The sequence below is a fragment of the Excalfactoria chinensis genome, chromosome 4, assembly GCF_039878825.1.
Source record: "Excalfactoria chinensis isolate bCotChi1 chromosome 4, bCotChi1.hap2, whole genome shotgun sequence".
In the NCBI taxonomy this organism is placed as follows: domain Eukaryota; kingdom Metazoa; phylum Chordata; class Aves; order Galliformes; family Phasianidae; genus Excalfactoria; species Excalfactoria chinensis.
This window is the reverse complement of record NC_092828.1, coordinates 6326235-6346261: the sequence shown is the minus strand read 5'-3', so window position 1 is coordinate 6346261 and position 20027 is coordinate 6326235. Positions and strand designations below refer to the sequence as shown.

The 20027-nt window shown below is 38.2% G+C and overlaps 1 protein-coding gene across 6 annotated transcripts in view; it reads right to left on the bottom strand.

Moving 5' to 3' along the window:
• Positions 1-1187: 1187 nt before the first annotated feature.
• MAEA (macrophage erythroblast attacher, E3 ubiquitin ligase) overlaps positions 1188-20027 on the bottom strand; it is a 44822-nt gene continuing 25982 nt past the window's right edge. For 5 of the 6 annotated variants that reach the window (XM_072335917.1, XM_072335920.1, XM_072335919.1 and 2 more), the window contains 6 exons: positions 13940-14062; positions 11403-11479; positions 5391-5499; positions 3651-3784; positions 2898-3093; positions 1252-2475 (listed from right to left, as the gene is read on the bottom strand). In XM_072335917.1, the coding sequence (XP_072192018.1) occupies positions 2380-2475; positions 2898-3093; positions 3651-3784; positions 5391-5499; positions 11403-11479; positions 13940-14062 (735 nt within the window). In that variant the 3' untranslated portion in view covers positions 1252-2379. Of the gene's footprint in view, positions 2476-2897; positions 3094-3650; positions 3785-5390; positions 5500-11402; positions 11480-13939; positions 14063-20027 lie in introns of all 6 variants that reach the window. The other variant, XM_072335916.1, reaches the window with a different exon arrangement.

Below are 20027 nucleotides of genomic sequence, written 5' to 3'. Positions count from 1 at the left end.
AGAATGAAAGGCAGGCTACAGGGCCTGCACTGGACACTGCCCACAGGGGTGAGCCAGGAGGCAGCAGCTGCACAGGACAAACAGGGCTCACCACAGTCCCAAGTAGGTGGTTTGAGTGCAGGCTTCCAATGCAAGCAGTCACAGCTAATAGAGAGCTTCTGGATGTCTAGAGTGCACTTTTTAGCACGCCATCAGGAATACAGGCTGGCATGTGGATACTAAAATGATCTCTCTGTAAGCAGAGGCCATCCTGTTGCAGGACAGCAGCTCCCCTCCCCTCACTCCCCCAGCCAGTTCTCAGGGAGCGTGGGTTCCCACCACTCCCTTTAAGGCCACAGAAAGGAAAAGGGATTGGAATCTCAGGAAGCCACAGCTCTAACTGGTACTTAAAGAAGCAAAAGCAACCATTTCCATGACCTGCTCCTGTTTGCTGGTTACCGTGCACTTCTGCACAACTGACCAAGAAAACACAACCAATACATATGAAACACACACACACTTTCCCTACTTGCCTTTCTATGAAGCAGGGAGAGGTTGCTACTTTCCGAAGTTGTCCTTGCCCTTCTCCTGCTGTGATAATGTGTAGAGACAAGGAAACAAAACCAGATGCTGTTGCACCTGGATTTCAGCAATGCTTTCCCCAGGGCAAGCTTGAGCTGATGCTCTTAATCCTGCATTATCAGGAAGGAAAAAATAAATCACTTTGATAGCCAATTACTCCAGTTACTGATGCCAGCTCTCATTATCTGTCTCCACCTAAGCAGGAGTCACTTATAGCTACTACTTCAGAAACTGCTGAGGGAAGCAGACACTTCCAGCAAGGAGCACAGGAAAATCTGGTCTCTGCCAAACTGACAGCTCTGCAGCTCTCCAGATACACCAGATCAGAAGCATCAATAGTGTATGCTTATTGAAAATGGAACCTTTGGAGACACACCTCATAGCAGATCTCACTGTATGATAGTGGCAGAGATGCACACAATTTGTAACCTACAACGTTGTGATTTTGTGAGTCCTGTAGGAAGTGACAGAACTGACGGGAACATGGCAGTGAATGGGTCACATATGAAAAGTCTAAGCCAAGAATAGGTATTTGGCTGAGATGCGCTTAATTTAGAGCCTGAGAAAACAACACAGATGATTTTACCTTGCATAACAGTAAAAGACGTGGAAGTTGCACTCCTTTTGCGACCCTCAAGAGGTTTTTTGTTTCTTTTTACCCATTTAAATACGAAGGAACTTTCTTATTTTATATAATCAACAAATGGAAAACAGTTTTTATTAACATGTTTTACATTTACAATCTTTTATTAGCTAATCAACATCAACATGCAAAAATAAGCGCTAAATACAAACCTCTACAATATGGTTTTGTTTAAACTACAATGGTTTAATTCTTTCCAAAAGTCGTAAGGATGTGTTCCGTAGTCATTAAAATTGAACTATTAGTTTCAGTAATGAATACTATTTAGGCCCTAAAATTATGTAATTATCCTGCAAGGCATCTTCAGAAACTTTGCCCAACACTTAAGAATACCAGCTCATTTTCATGTGAGTACATTCTCAAAGCAAGAAATAAGGCAGTAGCACTAATGATTTCATATTGAACCCTATGCACATAACTAATAACTTTAGAAGGACTTTAACACTATGGTAGACTGGAAAAAAGAACATTTAAACAAGCATCAAATTTTGCCTGAAATGTTCTCAGTTTCTCTCAATATTTATGCAACCTCCTTAAAATATTTGGGTTTGGAAAAAAGACTTTACACTCCTTCAAACCAGTTCCTGGTTGATCCTCTAGAGAAGCCAGTCTCGTGTCAACGACATCAATATTTTCCCAAGGAAATAAGTTACATGATTCACGTTCAGGATTACTTCACGAGAGGATCATAAAGAAGGCAAAGAGGAGCTTAAAGGAGAGTATTCATAGTACTGAAATCTTTCATAACAAAAGGGTCTCGGACAATTGTAAAGAAGAGGGAAGAAAAATGGATTTAGGTTCCAATCTGTTGCAACTTTTCCCCCAGTGCAAGTGTCCATCTTTAAAGAGAGTTCTCCTTTAAAAGATGAAAGTACTTTTGAGAAGAGTCCAATTTTTGACCTTATGTTACAAAACCTTGACAATCAAAGTTTCTTTTCGTTTTTATTCAAGTACAAACTTAAGTCATAATTCCTCTTTTCTTTTGTTTAAAGAGTGTTTATTGTTGCTCATTGATCTTTGGTCGCAAGAAACAATAATGCCACCGACAGGTCTGATCCCCAAGGTGGCAGGTTTTGCTTCTTTGCCACACATTAAGGCCCCCCCCCTTTACAGGGAATGCCAATGTACTCTGTGTCAAAATTCCAGCGGCACTTCGTCTCGTGTTTTCTACAGACCTACATGATGTAGACTTTCTCAGCTTGTGAGAAGTTGAAGACTTCTTTGGTTCTTGGGCAAATTACTTTGTCATCTTGGCGAATAGAAAGCAGAGACTGCAAAAGAATGAAATCAGAAGATAAGATTCACAACAGTATCTCAAAGCATTCATAACTCAGAGCATTCTTTACTGTTTAGTAAATATACCCTTCTTTATTAAGGTACAGTCTAAGGTTAAAACAACTTCATTCACAAGGTACTTACTTGCTCCATATTATGACACTCTAGAAGAGAAAATTTCCAGTGCCATTTGATTTCACACTATCAGCTTCTATGTCAACCTTACAGCATTTTCCTTAAAAAACAATTTCATCACATTCAGTCCCTTAAGAATTACTGTAAAAGGGTTATTTTTTTTCCCTACTAATAGAGATGATGCTTCCAGCTTCCTGAATTTACAAGCTCTTACTTTGATAGAAGAAGCTACTGCGACCCCTGCTATTTCAGACATCAGTAAGGCGCCGATCTGAACACTTACATTGTATCCATAGACATATCCATTTGGTAACATCATGGGAGGATTATTTTCATTCATTACATCCCCCGAAATCTTGCAGACTAGTCGGGAGTTGGCACAGTGTGCCATAGGCAGAGGCTGAGCCAGCTTGTTCAGGGATTTGCTACACACAGGGCAGTCTGGGTTTTTTGAACTCCCATCCTCTTTATAGCACTGTCTATTTCACAGCAAGTTAAGGTACAACCAACAGACGGCAATAGGAATCGGTTAATGAAAGACACGTCAGAAATACAGTAATCTGTCCAAGTTTAGACTAGGTAGGTTACACAACATATGCAACTATTCAACCTTAATGCGTGCATATCAAAAACAACTGCTTAATTTCAAGAAGGAATAGCACTGAGCAACATGAACCTGGCACGCTCTCCAAGTAACATTTTTCCTCTAAGCACATCAGTAGCATCAGCCCCTCTCAAATAGTCTAAACTGTATTGCAAACACAACCAGCCCTCTGAAGATGCAGGATATATTTGAGTATTCATACAAAAACAAGCAGGATAAACTCTCAAGTACTTAAAAAACTGTGACTCTCACCCAGCTTTCCAACTTCTGCAAATATATTATCCTATGATTGCACGGAAAGGATGAATCAGTATGAAAACAATATAGAAACAAAAAATAGGTAAATGTCAATTTGGTTTTTTTTTGCACTCTCTGAAAAGCATTTATAGATAAAACACTGTGCTCCAGAGCAGTACCAGCATTGAAGGATACGGTGTTTTTATAGCTGAAAGGCCTGCCTGGAGTGTTATAGTAAAAACAGAATTGTTTCCCAGCTGATGTAGTCTGTAGTTATCATATCTAAACTGCTGTATCAGCATTCTCCATCGAGCGGGGTCCAAGAGATCCTGTTAAAGAAAACCAACAACACAACTATAAGTTGTTTTTAATCCAGTTGTCCTGGAGGGGAGCCTGAGAGTGGCAGAAACTCACCAGACTGAATCCATTACAAAATAAAAGTATACATGATAACACACAGTAAGCATGTACTTGTTTAGAAAGGACCTCAACAATATGATAGCAAAACTTTATTTAAAGCACTACATGAAGCAGCCAGCACAATGATATCCAGTCTCTAATCTTTTCATTATACTTGTGTACGTGAGCTTCTGAAAACGAGACCTTAGTTCAAAGAACATGCTTTAGTTTTGAATAAAAGACATCTATCCAGAGGTTCCATTAAGTGATTCTGCAATAAGCGCTGTCTCTACACTCTTCCTTGCTCTATATCCACATCTATCAAATTCTAATTGAAGCTTGTAAATCTTTATAAAGATTTTTGTTTGACATTCTAGAATGCCAGCCCCATTTAAGAAGCAACATCAGAACATGGACATTTGCTCTAACACCTCTGAACTGATAACGTCTGACTTAGCAGACATCTGTTGAAAAGTCAGAAGCACTTTGAGCTCAAGTCAGACTGACTCTACCAATACATACCAATACATAATTTGTACTGTTTATAGAATTCCCAATCACTTGAATAAGGAATTTAACTTGAAGAGGGGGCACAGCTACAACAGGTTTGAGAATGCTATGCATTCGAAGATGCATTCATTTAAAAAGGATTTCAGATAGCCAGGGAATAAACACACAGAAGACAAGGATACTGTGAACTCTAAAGTCACACCATGAAGAGTCATGTAGGAAGACTGAAAACATTTTTTGTTATGAGAAATAGCAGTGCTGATCACTCTCAGAAATAAGTTCAATATTATCAACTGCACGTGCTACACTTGGAGGCAAATAAGAGAAAACTTATTTTAATATATTTAGTTTATTAACCAGGATTTAAAATAAAGTAATTCCTAGACAATACACTGTGTATCAGAAGCAACAAATTCAAAACACACGATACCAAACCAGGGAGGCAGTGATATTACCACTATGCAGACATCAGCCCTACGCTTCACCCTGCACCACTTTAGCTCTCTCTGTCTCTCCTCATTTTACTTCTTAACCAAGGAAAGACAGAAGGAAGAAGGATGGACTCCACCATTACCTTCTGTTGTGATCATCTGTGCTGTGGAATTTCCCCATCCAGAAAGATCAAATCAGCCTGAGAACTTGTTTGAAGGTTTTAATAGTACATTTAAGCATTTCATGCTGTCTTACATTCAGTCTTTCAGACCATTTATGCTGATCTCAGCATCAGTGGTTTAAAAATGTGCTTATATTGCCATGCTGATATGTGGCAATGTCATTTCGCAGGACTCTTGCCTTGTTATGCCAGCTCAACTATTGCCTGCCTTCCACTACTGCTATTATCTATAGACAAAGACTGGTATTAAAATTAAGGACTATACAAAAATTAATGTATTTTTTTAGAAAGTAGAACTAGGAAAAAACTGTTAATCTGTGGATCTTCGTTGCATTCTGGTTTATGGAAAACAAATCACAAGCTTGTTTTATTATCCCACTGTATCACTGAATTTCAAGCATAACATTTCCTACCTTGTAGGGGGAGATATGAGTGTCTGAAGGAAAAGCCAACATCCCCATCACCTGTCGAACCTCATCCAGCTGGCTTCCTTCAGCCTGGCTGAAATGCTTCCTCGCATGTCTGAAATAGGTAATTTAGACCTTTTAGATACATTAGATATTGTTTCTACATCAAGTAGAAACATCCACATCGTGTTAGACTTCTGAGATAAACTTCTGTCCTGAATACACAATCAAAGAGGTGGTTTACTTAAAGGACTTATAGTCCTACATATAAGAATACAAGAATAACTTCGAACACTAGGAATTTTGTGCCGCAGTTACTTAGAAACCAAACTCCCTACCACAGCATGTAATCTTACCTCACCTACACCCAGCAGGACAGATCCAAGAATGGTGGAAGAAATATCTCCATTTACACAAGCTCAGCGTGTCACTCTTTTGCATACACTCGCAAGAAAGGCACGTGGTCCAATAATGTGGTAATGTGGTATCCTGAACCACTAAAAATCAAAGCATTTAAAATTCTATCCTGTTTTCATTGACATTTAAGAGAATATTTACCTTTGGCAAAGTGATTATTTGGTACAGGCTGGAAGGCAGCATCAGTTTCTATACAGACCACTAGAAATTGCAGGGTAGTGCAATAAAATCCACACTGCTACTAGCAGCTTTTTAAATACTATGAAAATAAAGCCTGTAACTTAACTACAAATTCATACAGAAAAGAGATACATAAGGTTGAAAACTTAAATATTAGAAAGAAGCAACAGGATTACCATGAACATCTTTACAGTAAAGACAAACTTTAAGACATGCACAAAATGCTGAGAAACTAGAGAATTATCAGACAGGGATATGTGACAGCTTTAAAACCCTGTGTGAAAGCATCTCATGCAGTCACATTAGTTCAGCAATTCTTCCAAAGTCTCTATTTACAGGGCTATCTAAGTGCTGCATCGTAGACTGAATACAGAATCAGCTCTGTACTGAATTTCTGGCATTGCTAAAATGTAGAAAAAAAATCTCTGTGCTGCATTTTCTCCATAACTTGTGTTATAGTGAAGATAAAAAGTTACCTCCCAACTACCACAGAGCGCTCATTTTAACCTTTTCAGAGATCTTTTAAAAGTCTTTTCCTTAAACTAGAAATGATTTTTAAAAGCATGGAGCATTCCTCAATTGTCCAAAGCGTTCCTCTCCCAAAGGAGAGTTTCAGATTTAATTCTCCTTTTAATTCTGCGTTCCTCTAACTGTGCTTAGGTCACCAATAATACCATGAGAACACTTTCTTCAGCAGCGTTTCAGTGCTCCTACTTCCTCTCCCACCCAAACCAGGAAGCAGTGGAAGTTATGCAGGACAGACTGTTTCCACTCAGCTTCCTATTTTGAGGTGAGCAATTCAGGAATGTAAATATTGTTCCCCAGGTGATAACTGTTACAATAGGAAAAGTACAAAATTGGTGTCCTGAGAGCAGAGCCTTGGCAGCCTGAATATGCTGGAATAAAGCTCAAGTGTTTGTGTAGGCCTGCACACGAAAGCAATAGCTGTTTAAATGAAAGCTCAGACAAAGCAAAAACCTCAGACCTACCAATCAAACAGGATTACTGTGCACATATAGGAGAGAGGAGGAAGGAAAAAAAAGAGTCTTAAAACAATCTGATCACTCCGCATTTGTGTTCTGTGATGTCAAAACAGAGTCAGTAATTCAGTTTTGCAACATGCTCCCTAGATTTGAGATCCTACTCAGTGTCAAGCATCAATAACTTATTCCTATATCCTTTTTTTATAAGAAGACCTGAAGCTGCAACACAGAAATACTGGCCAGACTTCATACATATGTTCAAGAATATCTAGAATAAATTTTATGTATATATATATATATATATATATAAAATATATAAAACCAGCATATGCTAGCCATTCAGATGAGAAGTCCTCACCAAGCCAGCACTTCAATGACAGAAGAAGTGCTGAACAACTTACAATCTAGTACCTATTTTGAGTTCTACCAGAAGGAATTGGGTTTTCTGAAGTCAGATTGTTGGTTTTTAATCTTGTGATTTTCTCTGCCATGTCCCTTATAGAAACAAGGAAGTCTTCCCATGAAGCCTGAGATACTGATGTCTGAACCTCACCTACTGTGCACCAACTAGCCGCAGTGAAAATGAAGATATGCTTTAGAAAGAAGCAATTTTGTTCATTCATGGCACTATATATTTTTTTGTTGTTAACATTGGGAAGCAAGAGATATTAATATGAGAATCTGTGAACGCAAAACATTTATGTTACACTTTACTTGCTCCTGTGCCATCACTTCACCCTTCCCTTTCTATTCTATTTCCATTCTCTCCATCTTTTCCAAATGTCAAACTCTTCAGGTACTGTGAACACTAACAAGTGTTACGGTGCTTATGTCCAGTGTTTTTACTGCATAAGCACGTATCAGTCAGTATAGCTAGAGCAGGGGGTTACATTTTTCATCGTTATGTGTGGGCCATCACTGAAATCACTGCCTTCTCCTTTCTCAAAAGGCAAAGTGTAAACACCTTCTGTCTGAAATAGCTGTTCCTTCAGCCCTAGGAAGTATGTGTGCAAACTGCACACTTGGCAAATCCAAAAAGGAAGGAATAACTGTGAAGACTTGATTTACAGTCTGTATGAGGGTACAGTGAATTTGGAAAAGTATTTAAACTACAGAATGTACAGGTACACATCCATTTTGTTTATACATTACTGGCTACTCGTATTTACTATTTTTGTCCTTTATGTCTGAAGTGTATAGGCTGTTTTGTTAAGCTTTCAGCTGAGAACTGCGCATCCATGACTCCCCACAACAGCAAAGCAGCAGAACGCTGTCAGATCTTGGAGAATGAAATTAGCGAGAGCCCTGAAAGCATGAAATGAGTGTCATTCATTGCTACTGCAGCAGCCCTGGGCTTTATGCAACCTGAAGAGACTGCAGAAGTTACAGGCTGATGTGTTAGCCTGAGAACTCTGTGATGTATTTAGGTAGAAGTGATTTACTCTCTGTATTGAAAAAACAGTTTTTGTACCTTCTTGCAACAAGCTCTCTGAAAACTGCTCTGATAAGCTACCTCAGAGCAAGGTCAGCCTGCGCTTCTTCTATTCTAAAAAGCTACAGAAATTCAAACACATATTTAATAAGATAAATATTTTTAAAGCTCCCATCAGTTTCATCCTAAAAGCAGTATGGCACTTTAGAGGTTCGCAGCAGGCAGCAAGCAAAGCTTTCAAACTTATTTAAACACCAGCTGCGTCTCAACAAAATGTCAGCTCTCCGAGTTCCACTCGTACAGGAAACTACTTGGTAAACAGCCTCTTTCTCTGCTTTCTAATGGATGCCTGACCTATTTATTGCACTACGGACACAATACTGAAAGAATCCTGCTGCAGGCACTTAACAGAAGAAAGCTAATAAAAACACAAGTTCCAATGGTTTGCAGCAAGATTTATGCTACACCCTCCTACAAGTATCTTCCCCTATTACACACTTATTTTGAAGCAGATTAGAACAATGTCAAAAGCTAACTTTTTTAAACCACGTTCCTTCAAGATAGCACTGAGAAGTTGAACTCAATGTACAAAATCATCAGAAATGATCAAGTTAAAGAAGTGAATTGAGAATCTGTGGGTCCTTTTCTCTGAGAAGTTATAAAATTAAAGCAGCGTTATCATCTCTGGCAAATTAAAGCTTGCCACATGGAAACCCTGAACATCAATGGGTATGTGGAACCTACATGCTTTGCCACAACACCACAATACATTGAAGCTCGTTTCCAATGTAGAACGGACATGCAAGTTTTAAATCTTGAAGGACTTAAATATGCTTTAACACATGTTTTCAAAGAAAGCCTCAAAGGTAAAAGAACAAACCATAAATCAATAAATGCCCGTGAAAGTACAAATTATCCCATGTCAAGAGTGCTGGGCTCTAAAATGAGGGCAACAGCTCACAAACTCTATTAAATCCAAGAAGGAAAGGGAACCCAGAGGAAACAAACTTCCAGAAACAATAACGGAATACAGAATGAGCTCGTTACTTTGTTCCAATTCTTAGCCCATCTCTTTACTCCAGCTCTACCCCCACCTCATTTTCCAAGCTACAGAAGGAAGTTGAAGCTCAAAAAAAAAGTAGTTTTCTGAGCAAGGACTATTCATTGTTAAGATGCATGACTGCACATTTGGCAAAGAAGCAAAATTAGCAGAGAGAGTAAAGCTAAAGGCACAAAGGCACAGTATTCACTGGATATAAAGGGCACAACAGGCTTCAGAAGACAGACCAAGTAGTTCAGTCTTTCATCCTTTTCCTAAGTACCTGGCTTAATTCCTTAGGACCTCAGAGCTCTATCAAAGAATACGCGTATGTATCTAAATGACAGCGTGTAGCCTCTCAATCCTTCAGTTATTAACATGCTACAATTATTTAGCAGTTTCATCAGACTGCATATTTGGTCTTCAGTAAGACGACAACCATTTAGGTGCAAGTAGGGCAAAGTTGGAATGATATGAGGTGTCTCAAAGCCAACAAAGAGACTCGAACAAAACCAGAAATAACAATCTGAAATAACCTCTAAAACTAAAAGGTGAGTCATTTGGGTGTAGGTGTTAGCATCAGGCTAGCCTCTCAACACTGCTGAGCTACTTTTTCCTTCCAAAATTCAAGAAGGACCAAGTTTCTCAACCATTTATTCAAGAGAAATCACCTGGTTCACCCTGCAGAGGAACTGCTACATCTAAAGCAGATGACTGAGCTAAGAATGCTTTCAGTCTACGCTTATGATACTTGATGTTTGCTACAGCTCTGCACTCCGCAGAGCGAAAAGCAGCTTTTTCCTACAAAATACAAACCTCCTGCTGGTTTCAATTTCTAGTACAGCTTCAAAGGCAGTAATACTTACCACTTCCTCAATATAAAACTTGTCAGAAATCTTAAGGTGCAACAGATATCACTGCAGTGTATTAAAGAAGCATCAAATCTGTCCATAAAGCTTGTCAGCTCACCCTAGGTTTAAATATCCTTAAAGATAAAAACAACCAGAACCTGCTATGAGCTCCTCTCCCTTCTCCATGTCTAAGCTCCACTAGCTCTGCCCCTGCATCTGAAGTTACGATGCTGGAAAAAGTACTTTGTGTAAGAATTATCAACACATTTTATAGTCCCACTATCAAATCTCCACTTCTTTCAGCAGAACTGGTTTCCTGTATTATCCTGGAATATTATTTCAAGACTTTACATCAAAACTGCAAACTGAAAAGCATAAATCGACTCATGGTCTGTAATTGCCAGAAAGACCATCTTGTGGTTGAAGCCAGGCCACAGTCTAACTTGACTCTGATTCATTCACATCACCTTGGGCAGTGTTATTCTCTTCTCAAAGTTCTAATGTTAAACTAGTTCAAGAGATAAAATGGATACTGAGTTTATTTGGGGCTAGAGAAATGGAATGAGACATGATTTGTTATCACATAACAAGGAATTATCAAGTTACCCATTCAATACAAGAAGTACGAAAAGCAAACCTGGCCTAAAGCCCAAATATGACAAACAAGATTAGAGAGAACAAAACAAGAGACAATTCAGTCAAATGAAGTGTTAAGCTTCAGATGTGTTTCTTTCACCTTTTAGTATTTTCTGTAACATAATTGTAATGAGTTCCTATCAGAAACTACCCGTACATCTTGAAAGATAAGTACGTTCATTACACACCACCAAAATACCTAGTTTTAAAACCAGCTTTGTAATCCTTGACTGTGGAGTCTGTGGAGATGTGGAGTTTGAAAATCTGTTGTTGTTATTTAAAGTTGCATCTGGACTGACACCTTACCTTTGGAAAACACAAAAAAAACATAACCTCAACTAAAATCCAAAACTGTATCACAGTAACACTATCAAGACTCCTTGCAGCTGTGGGGCTTTCAGGTATTGCAATAACAGTCACATTATTGATGAAGCATTCTATTATTGTAAGAAATGTTTGTAAAGCATCCTATTTTCATACCTCACAGCATCCAGTCTCTTGTTCTGTCGAATGAGTTCAATGAACTCCTGAATCCTTAGGCTGAACTCCAGACAGCTCTGAGATTAAAGACAAGACAGGGTCTCAGATGGTGTCAAAACCAGCTTTTCTCCAGATGTTAAATACTATGTGTGCACAACAAAGAAGTGTTAATTACATGCAACCTTGTCTGCTTGCTTTTAGGTATTCACGCAGAGAAAGTGGAAATGCTGTCTACAGCAACACAGAATTCCCTAAAAGCAAACAAAAAGCTCCTTCATACTTCAGTATTTACAAAAAGTGAACATTTCCTCGATGACTGAAATCATCATTTTTTGGGATGCAAGTAAGAGTAGCAGGTGAGCTCTCTGTACTATCTTTAAGTTAAAAGCAATAGAGATTCAGTAGAAGTTTGGGGCCAATTTAAGACACGAGAGATTGACTCAAAAGACTGCAAGGAAGAAATAAGTCTTTAAACTCATTCTGAAAGCACCATCTTCTTATGAAAAAGCAGCATGAAGTCTAGACTGCTGCGGTCCTCTTCTCCCCAGCTCCCTTTTTTTCAAGCTTCTAACCCACTGCTGTTGTCAAAACATCTAAAAGCCATGCTGAAAACAAATCTCAAACAAGGAAACCAAGTGACATTTACCTGCTTGGGGAAAACAAAGTATAATTTGAAGCTTAATGAAGTTGACAGTGTCCCTTTAAATCAAATTCCATCATCAGTTCACAAAAAAAATCTATATGAAAATTTTTGAATATATAGAATTAAAAAGATTCTCCCTCCTATAAGAACAAGCCATTATGCCTCTATATAAGGACACAGTCAACTATTTTATTACCCTAACAACCAAAAACTAGAACCCTTTCTGAATCCCGAAAAATAACTGTTTTTTGAATTACACTGAGTTGCTCTGTTAGGCAAATCTATTTTCTGTTCCCCAAAGCTTCTGATGAACAGTTGCCTTTTGTTTATCGTCCATCAGTACAATACCATCCAAAACCCCTCAGTGATTTCAGGGGGAATTTGAGCAACTCCAAATTTCTATCAGTTAACTGCCTGGGGGTCTCTGATCTGCACATTACAGCAGTTTCTTGTCTTGAGATTAGAAATGTCAGCCGCTTGAAAATAAGTGATACGTTCTGTCCTGTTACTGTACGTTTGTTTAAGGACTGGGAAGTACATCACTTTCCAAGTACACCTTTCTCTGTGCTCAAGTCCATGGTTTGCAAAGAACTAAGATTTCTTTTTGATTTTATTTGCTATTTTCAAATAGAATTCAAGTTCTTCTGATCAGATCTACACAAAACCCTTATTTAGAATACTGGTTAAGTTCATTTCTATTAAAAAAATTAATAAAACTTTCTAATAGTTAATGATACCAAACCCAAGGGCTCAGTGATCTCATTAACATGTTTCAGCAGTGAAGAAAAATCTCACAGCTCTCCCCTACTATCCCCCAAGAAAACCCAATCTGCAGAGACTGTCTGAGTACGGCTTGCAGTATTTTTCTTCCATTCTTAAAGGATGACAGGGAACATTTTTTTCCTTACTTGTTTGGCAAAGATCGGGGATGAAAAAATAAGATATTCAGCTGTTAATTTCTTCCATTACTTGCTGTATTAAAATGATATATATACATATATTTTCCCAGTGGTATAGCTATGTAATGTTGTTTACATACCAATTCTGGTTTTCCTTTAATGGCTTCCATAAAAAGATCATTTTCTTTAGAGTAATCACTGGCCGTTTTACACTTGTGTCCCATCTTTGGTTTGTTCTCATTTTGGTGCTCGAGTGACAGAGAATGTCACTCGTTGCTTATCTTTAAGGATACTTAAATATCTTTTCCTTAAAGAAAGCTTAGTTTAAAAAGACCAAAGCCACTGAAGGAAGTAGAAATTCTGATTAATACAGTCAAACAGATTTCTGCAAGCCCTGAAAGAGACTATAACGTGTTTTAAGATGTAGAATTTAAGAGTCAAGGAAATTTAAACCAACTGCACAGGAACAAAGATACAGCATGTTCAGGTCACACTCAGTACTCAATGGCTAGAAGTCAACTTACCGTGTTTGTTACTCAATAAGACTTGCTTTTATTTTTGCAAGGAGCTCCTCAGTACTTCCCTCATAAAAAGCTACTTCTTCACTCAAGTCTGCTTAGTTTTAGATTTACATATATTGCAATTCAAAAATACCAAGACAGATCCATATGATATTCCTCTCAGACACAAGCTTACAAATCAATCTCATTGTTCATATATGAACTATGAGCTACATTCTCAGCAGGATACAGAGTGCTATACACACAGATTCACATGCACTGAGACACTACTACACACACACCGCATTAAGGTTTGGCATTCATTTGGGCCAGCTCAGCACCAGTAACCTTAACAAATCAATTTTGTACTTACTACCCTTACTTTTACACAAGGCTTCATTCAAGACCTATAATTTAAACCAAATTGACCATATCAAATAACCAAGTACTTTAGAGAACTGCTACTTAGGCAAAACATCGACATTGTTTTCATACCTTCATTTTTCTGAGCCTGGATTTGTTATCATGACACCAAGCCAAGCAAGTCATAGTCTCTTGTCTTTCCAATGACTCTTCCACTTCTTTAGCAGTCAAAAACATCTCAATATTTACTAAGTCCTTTAAAAGAAAAGAAAAAGGAAAGCACAGCTTGTTAAATCATACTGATATTTTACACAGCAATCCATTTAACCAACTGGAGCACAGAGATACAAAAGACTGTTTTAGAGACATCTTCAAAGGACAATACTTAAAATACGCTGTAACAATTTTGCGGCCACCGCATCTCCATGTGCCAAGACAGACTCTTTTAAACCCATTTATGCGACAGAACTAGGAAAAAGAACAAGAGTGAAGATGACATCTTGGAGCTTTGCAAGGAAGTGGACAAGATCTCACCAGCTGGATGCAAATCCACATTTCCAAGAATACTTGGTTTCCACAATGCTTGTCTTATGCCACTGGACTATGCCAACGTCATTACATAGTTCCTCAATTGCTTAATGGAAGTAGATATGTTTAAAGAGGAGCATCTGGTATCAAGTTTGTCTGGAGCAAGCCTTGTATCTCTGCTACTTCACTGCAAGCTGCTTTGCACATCCGTGATTTTGTGATTTAAGATCTCCTAGGCTAGCGAGTAATTTTTCCCCATCTATTTCTCAAAAAGCATTTAGTTTGTTTCCAAATGATATGAACAAGATTCACTCTGAATTGGCATTACCAGAAGTTATTTCTGAGCTGCATAAACATATCATGCTGTTACAGTTCACACTTTGTTAAAGAAGATACGCTGTGAGATACCATAACTCAATACACAAGCAACAATCCGGTATCAAATATTTGATTAACACACCAGTTTGGAACAAGTTCACTTCTATGGACACTTCACAGCAAAATGCAGAAAATCATACAACTGAAATGCTAAGTATGACAAATGTTAGAGTAGCTGCAGTGAACCAAACCACTCTCTGAAATAGGCAGCATTTTCAGCTGTTAGAACAGCTGAATATATTCAGTCTTAGACTTCCCCGAGGCAAACTTAAAAAGCAGAGAAATGGTGCCAGGCATGTCACATTCACAGCTTGCATTTCATCAGCCGATTTTTCCTTATAGATACAGGAAGCTGAAGCCTCCTATTATTGGAAAAGCAGTCCAGATTGGACTAGTTTTCTCAGAATGGTTATTTACAGAAATGCAGACATGCTCCACGTACTTCTAAATTGCAGTGTAAGTGGTTAAGCACAAATACTTCTCCTAAAGTTTCCTCCATGACTCAAGAATCTTTTCTGAAGTCATACACAAAGTTAATGTGCAACATGTATTACGTTTTAACAGAACGTTTGATTATACCATCAAAAAAATCACACTGACATATAACTCTCAAGTTACCAAATCCAGGTAAGATTGAGATCACAGCTAAAATAGTAAAGTAGTAGCAAGTTTATAGAAGGAAATGAATCTTGCCCATGTAAATCAACTGTATGAGCAGTCTGACATTCAATGCCACCATAACCAATATCTTGTTTGCCTATTTTTCCATACAGCTGTTAAAACTAACTGGAGTTAAGAACAGCATTCCCCACATCAAGTTATGTGCATCCCCCTCCCCCCCCACCCTTTAGTACGCAGCATTTATTTTCACATCAAATTACAACAAAAACATTTACTTCTACTTTTATAAAGGTCAGGATATGTAAAGTACACCAAGAAATCACTGGTTTTGTTGTATTTGTTCACATTTGTTAGCCTTTTCTGACTTCATCAGAAGTACGGTGTGTTTTTGCAGATGCATGTAGGCGTTATAAGTCAATCAACTGGTGAGAAACCCAACCAAAAGCATTTATCAGTGAGGTCATAGTATAGCAGTCTTCAGCTATTCCTCAACTATTGTTGAGGGAAAGAGGTTGTAGCAGCTGCTGAGAATGAGAAGAACTTCAAAGTGAAAATAACTCCTACAATCCTTCTGCAGGTTTCAAATAAAGATTCTATTTGGTACAGACACATCAATTGAATTTGTGTTTGCCAAAAGGAGTCCAAGCTTGGCAGCTGTCTCCATTAAATAGACAGTATTTATCCAGAAAACAGAATATTTTTAATTGAAAGGTTTCCTTTTGGAACTACAATCACATTTAAATTATTCCAATACATGTTTTTGTTCTCTGCTGAGTAGGTAGGAAGTAACAGAACAATATAAGAAATCCATTTGTGGGGAAAGAAATAGCTTATGGATTTGATAACAAACAGGTCTAAGTCTTAATTAAGCACACTGACAGAGTGAGTACTAAGATTCAATCAGGCAATGTACTTGAAGAAACCTACATATGCTACAGTGACTTCTTAAATCTGATCACACTTCCCTATTTTGATTGTGCCTCCACAGTGTATTTCTTTAGCTGTTGTTAATGAAATAGAAGTATGGAGCACGATGGGACCATGTGGCTTTAAAATAGCTCAGGTCTTCTGTGCAGGTCAACACTACGCTCTGTAGAGAACTACTCCTATCTCGCAGCCTGCATATAAGCTATAAAGCAATTCTAAGGTCTCTAATTATCATCTTCCGCAACACTGCGAGTGTTTCCTCATTTCACAGCTTTGGTTTCCACACTAAAAAAAAAGACCGCAGTATTTTATTCACAGACTGCGAAGTTACAGACAAGCCCTGTGCTGTACAGCGTTATCAAACCACAACATACAAGCACAACTCCAGCCTTCCATGCATCTCCATGATAGCACTGCCTAAATTAACTCACAAATACAGAACACTTAACTTTTGATAGGAGGACTAAGTAATGGCAAACCTACATCCAAGTAGGAGAAAAAGCCCTCTGGCTATAAATATTAACAACAATTACACAAAAAAAGCAGTAGAACCTTCCTCTTCCTTCTACAGAAAGCAAGGAATTATCAGCTATGTTTTATTGTTTCTACTTATAACTATTGGACCCAAGGCAACCTCACTTCCCATCTACCCACCAGGTACCAGAAGGGTAACTATTTAAGCACTGGATGAGCATTATCACAAAGCAACTATTCAATTCCATTATGATAGTTTAAACTTCACAGAAAAAAAACCTATTACAAAAATATCACACCCTAAGTCTGAAGGCACTTATGTGGAACCAGACACTTCTTTATACATCTATCCGTCACCCTGTGCTCAGCATGATTTACATATATATAGCTTTTAAACTTCACTACTTTTTATGCTGCATGTGCTCACAGGGAGGAAGGCTACCAACCCTATAATACTGCACAGAATTTCAATAATTAAGGTATAAAACACTGTGAAGAATGAGGATTCCTTTCCTATGACGATTACTACATATATTCCTGGCCAACATAAAAGCCACAGCCCTATAAATGTATTTTTCTTTCTCTGAGACAAGTTATGGGTAAGAACATCCCCAGCATGTACACACAGGTCCACTCCTTTGAGGGCATCCTGAGCTCTGATCGCTGCCAGCAAGAGCTGACTGCAATAGAACCCTGGGCAAAGAGTGAGAACCTTGGGTTTCTCACCTGAGCAGCAGCACCTCATCTTTAAGAGGCTCCAGCACCTACCCTGACTGGAGGGGTCAGCTGCAAACAAACTAGTTGTTAGATACCGAACTGCACTGCAAAGACCAAAATCTTTCCTCCCTAGAAAGAACATTTAGAATTCAGTTTATATCAGCTGGAGGAAAAGCCTGTAAGGAAGCCAGTTAAAAGAGTTCCAAAGATCCTTGGAGACCTGCCTTGGTATGAAAAATAATCAACAAAAACACTAATTTTAGGCATCAAAACTAAGAGGAACATGAAAAATGGGCTCAATTTCAGGAATTCACATGGTTGTATTGGAGAAAAAAACAACACAACATGATTCATAGAAAAAAATACACTGAACACTGTATGAGAATGACAGCTTCTCTTTTAAAGGTGTATACTAAAGGCAATAAGATAATTTGCTTTTAAGTTACAGATATCTTCATATAATATAATCACAACTGTGATTCTACGTATGCTACAAAGCTTTTCTACTACAAAGTTTCAAAGCAAATGAGAAATAGGCAACCACACATTCAAATGTGAACTATTTTTGATTTAAATTTAAGCAAAGTGTTTCACCAAGGTCCTACACTGAAACAGAATTCAGCAGTGAACCAGAGAAAAAGCAGCAAATCCACATACTTGTTGGAAACAGCAAAGGCAAAGTCATGCTAAGAATAATGAATGCCAAACTTGTTTCTTTCTTACTCCGTAGGACTTGCACAACTGCTGACAATACATATTTGCACAGGTTTCCTTTATTCCAAGACACAGGCAAACTATTCACTTCACTGCAAGCTAACTGCATCGCAGTCAGAGACAGCAAGAACTCAACCCAAGAGCTTTTTTCTTACTGACTTATAAAAGTAACCTCTTCAAAGATGGCAATGCAAGAGATCCCCAGGGACACCTTCAGAAAGCTCCAACCTCCTACTTAAAGATCAGCACAGATGCAGAAACCTTCATCCATTCTGTCAGAACTTGTTTATCCATCTTGAGACTGCAATCACTCTGCGAATAAATTAAAACTTCCTAATTAAATTACAAATTACTTCTTAGTTCCAGTCATGACCATGAGACAGCAACATGTGAGAGAGGCGGTTTGTTTCACAGCAGGTAAAATTCTCAGCTTCACTACAAATCATTTTTAACAGGTCAGTCCTCTGCTATTCTTCAGTCCGTTCCCAAACAAGAACCAAGCTTGATGCCAAGTGGATATATGACAGTTTTAGTGAGACTGACTTTATATAGATACTACAAGCATAAGAGCATCATTCTCATATTAAAAAAGGTTTTGCTGAAGTACTTAAGCATTCAGTAGTATAGTAAACATCCATTTAAACTACTCAGAGATGAAATACAGTAAACACTTGGATCACTCTAGAACAAGCTTAAAAAAAGCTGTTAAGCTTTCAGTGAGTACTCACATATTGAGCCATCTATCCTGAACATGCAGCCCAACCTCCAATGGAGTTTAGGAAGTAGTTATAAAACAGATAAAAAGGGCAGCAATGAACAGCTACAAACAAAAGGTAACACCAGTGTTACATACTTGTATTGTTATATTTCTCCCTGTGATGAATACACAGCAAGTGTAGGGGTAACCCTGATGCTGCAGCTACTTTTATACAGCTTGGGAATAAGGCAGATGCAAACATCTACAAAAGTGGGCAACATAACCCCATGGGGAAGAAGGAGGTTACCATTTTTCTGCAATGGAGAAAGAATGAAAATGCATCAATCTAGACTAGAACGTATCACAGTGCATGAGAGGTCCATTATTTTGTCCCCAAACCACAAGGAAAGGGAAAGACTGTTGGTTATAAGAACCCATCCTTCAAAGTGAATTCAGAGTATTAAAAAAAACCACATTGATTTAGAAGGCAGAACCAAGCAAATAAAACAAAAGCATACACAGTGACAAACCAGCAACATCACAGTTAAAGTTCTGCTAAAAAGAGGCACAAATTAACATTAAGAGGTCTCCTTACTCTCTGCTCATAAAATAATGCTGCTTGAAGTTCATTAAGCTACTATTAAGTGTTATAATGCTACACATTAACAGCACTACAGAGAAAATAAACAGAGTAAATGATGGAATGCCCTTCTCAGAAGCCAGCTGCAAAGCTAGTTGTATGAAAAAAAAAACAGAGAGAGCCAAACCACAGATCCATCAACAGACAAGGCACAGAAGTTTTTGTCTACAAAGTAAACACAGTATTCCACGGTGTACATAGCTGAGCTCTTGCATGAGAGCATCTTCTGTGACCTCTATATGGCTCAGACCTTTTATTTTATCCAGTTATTTCTAGAGGACCCCAGTCAGTCAGAATACTGTCTGGCATGAAGCAATGTTGCTGCTGCTTTTGGCAACTGGTTCTAGTGAATAAACTTACAAGTTCATTTTATTTCAAACTATTTTTCTGTATTAAACTTCTGATTCCATGCACTGCTTCTTTCTTATGCCTTTCTTCACTAGATGTAGTCCCTCAAACTACTATTTCTTGCTCCTGTACCTTGCAGTTCTCTTACTGAGCTACACCCAAGCCCGCTCCTTACA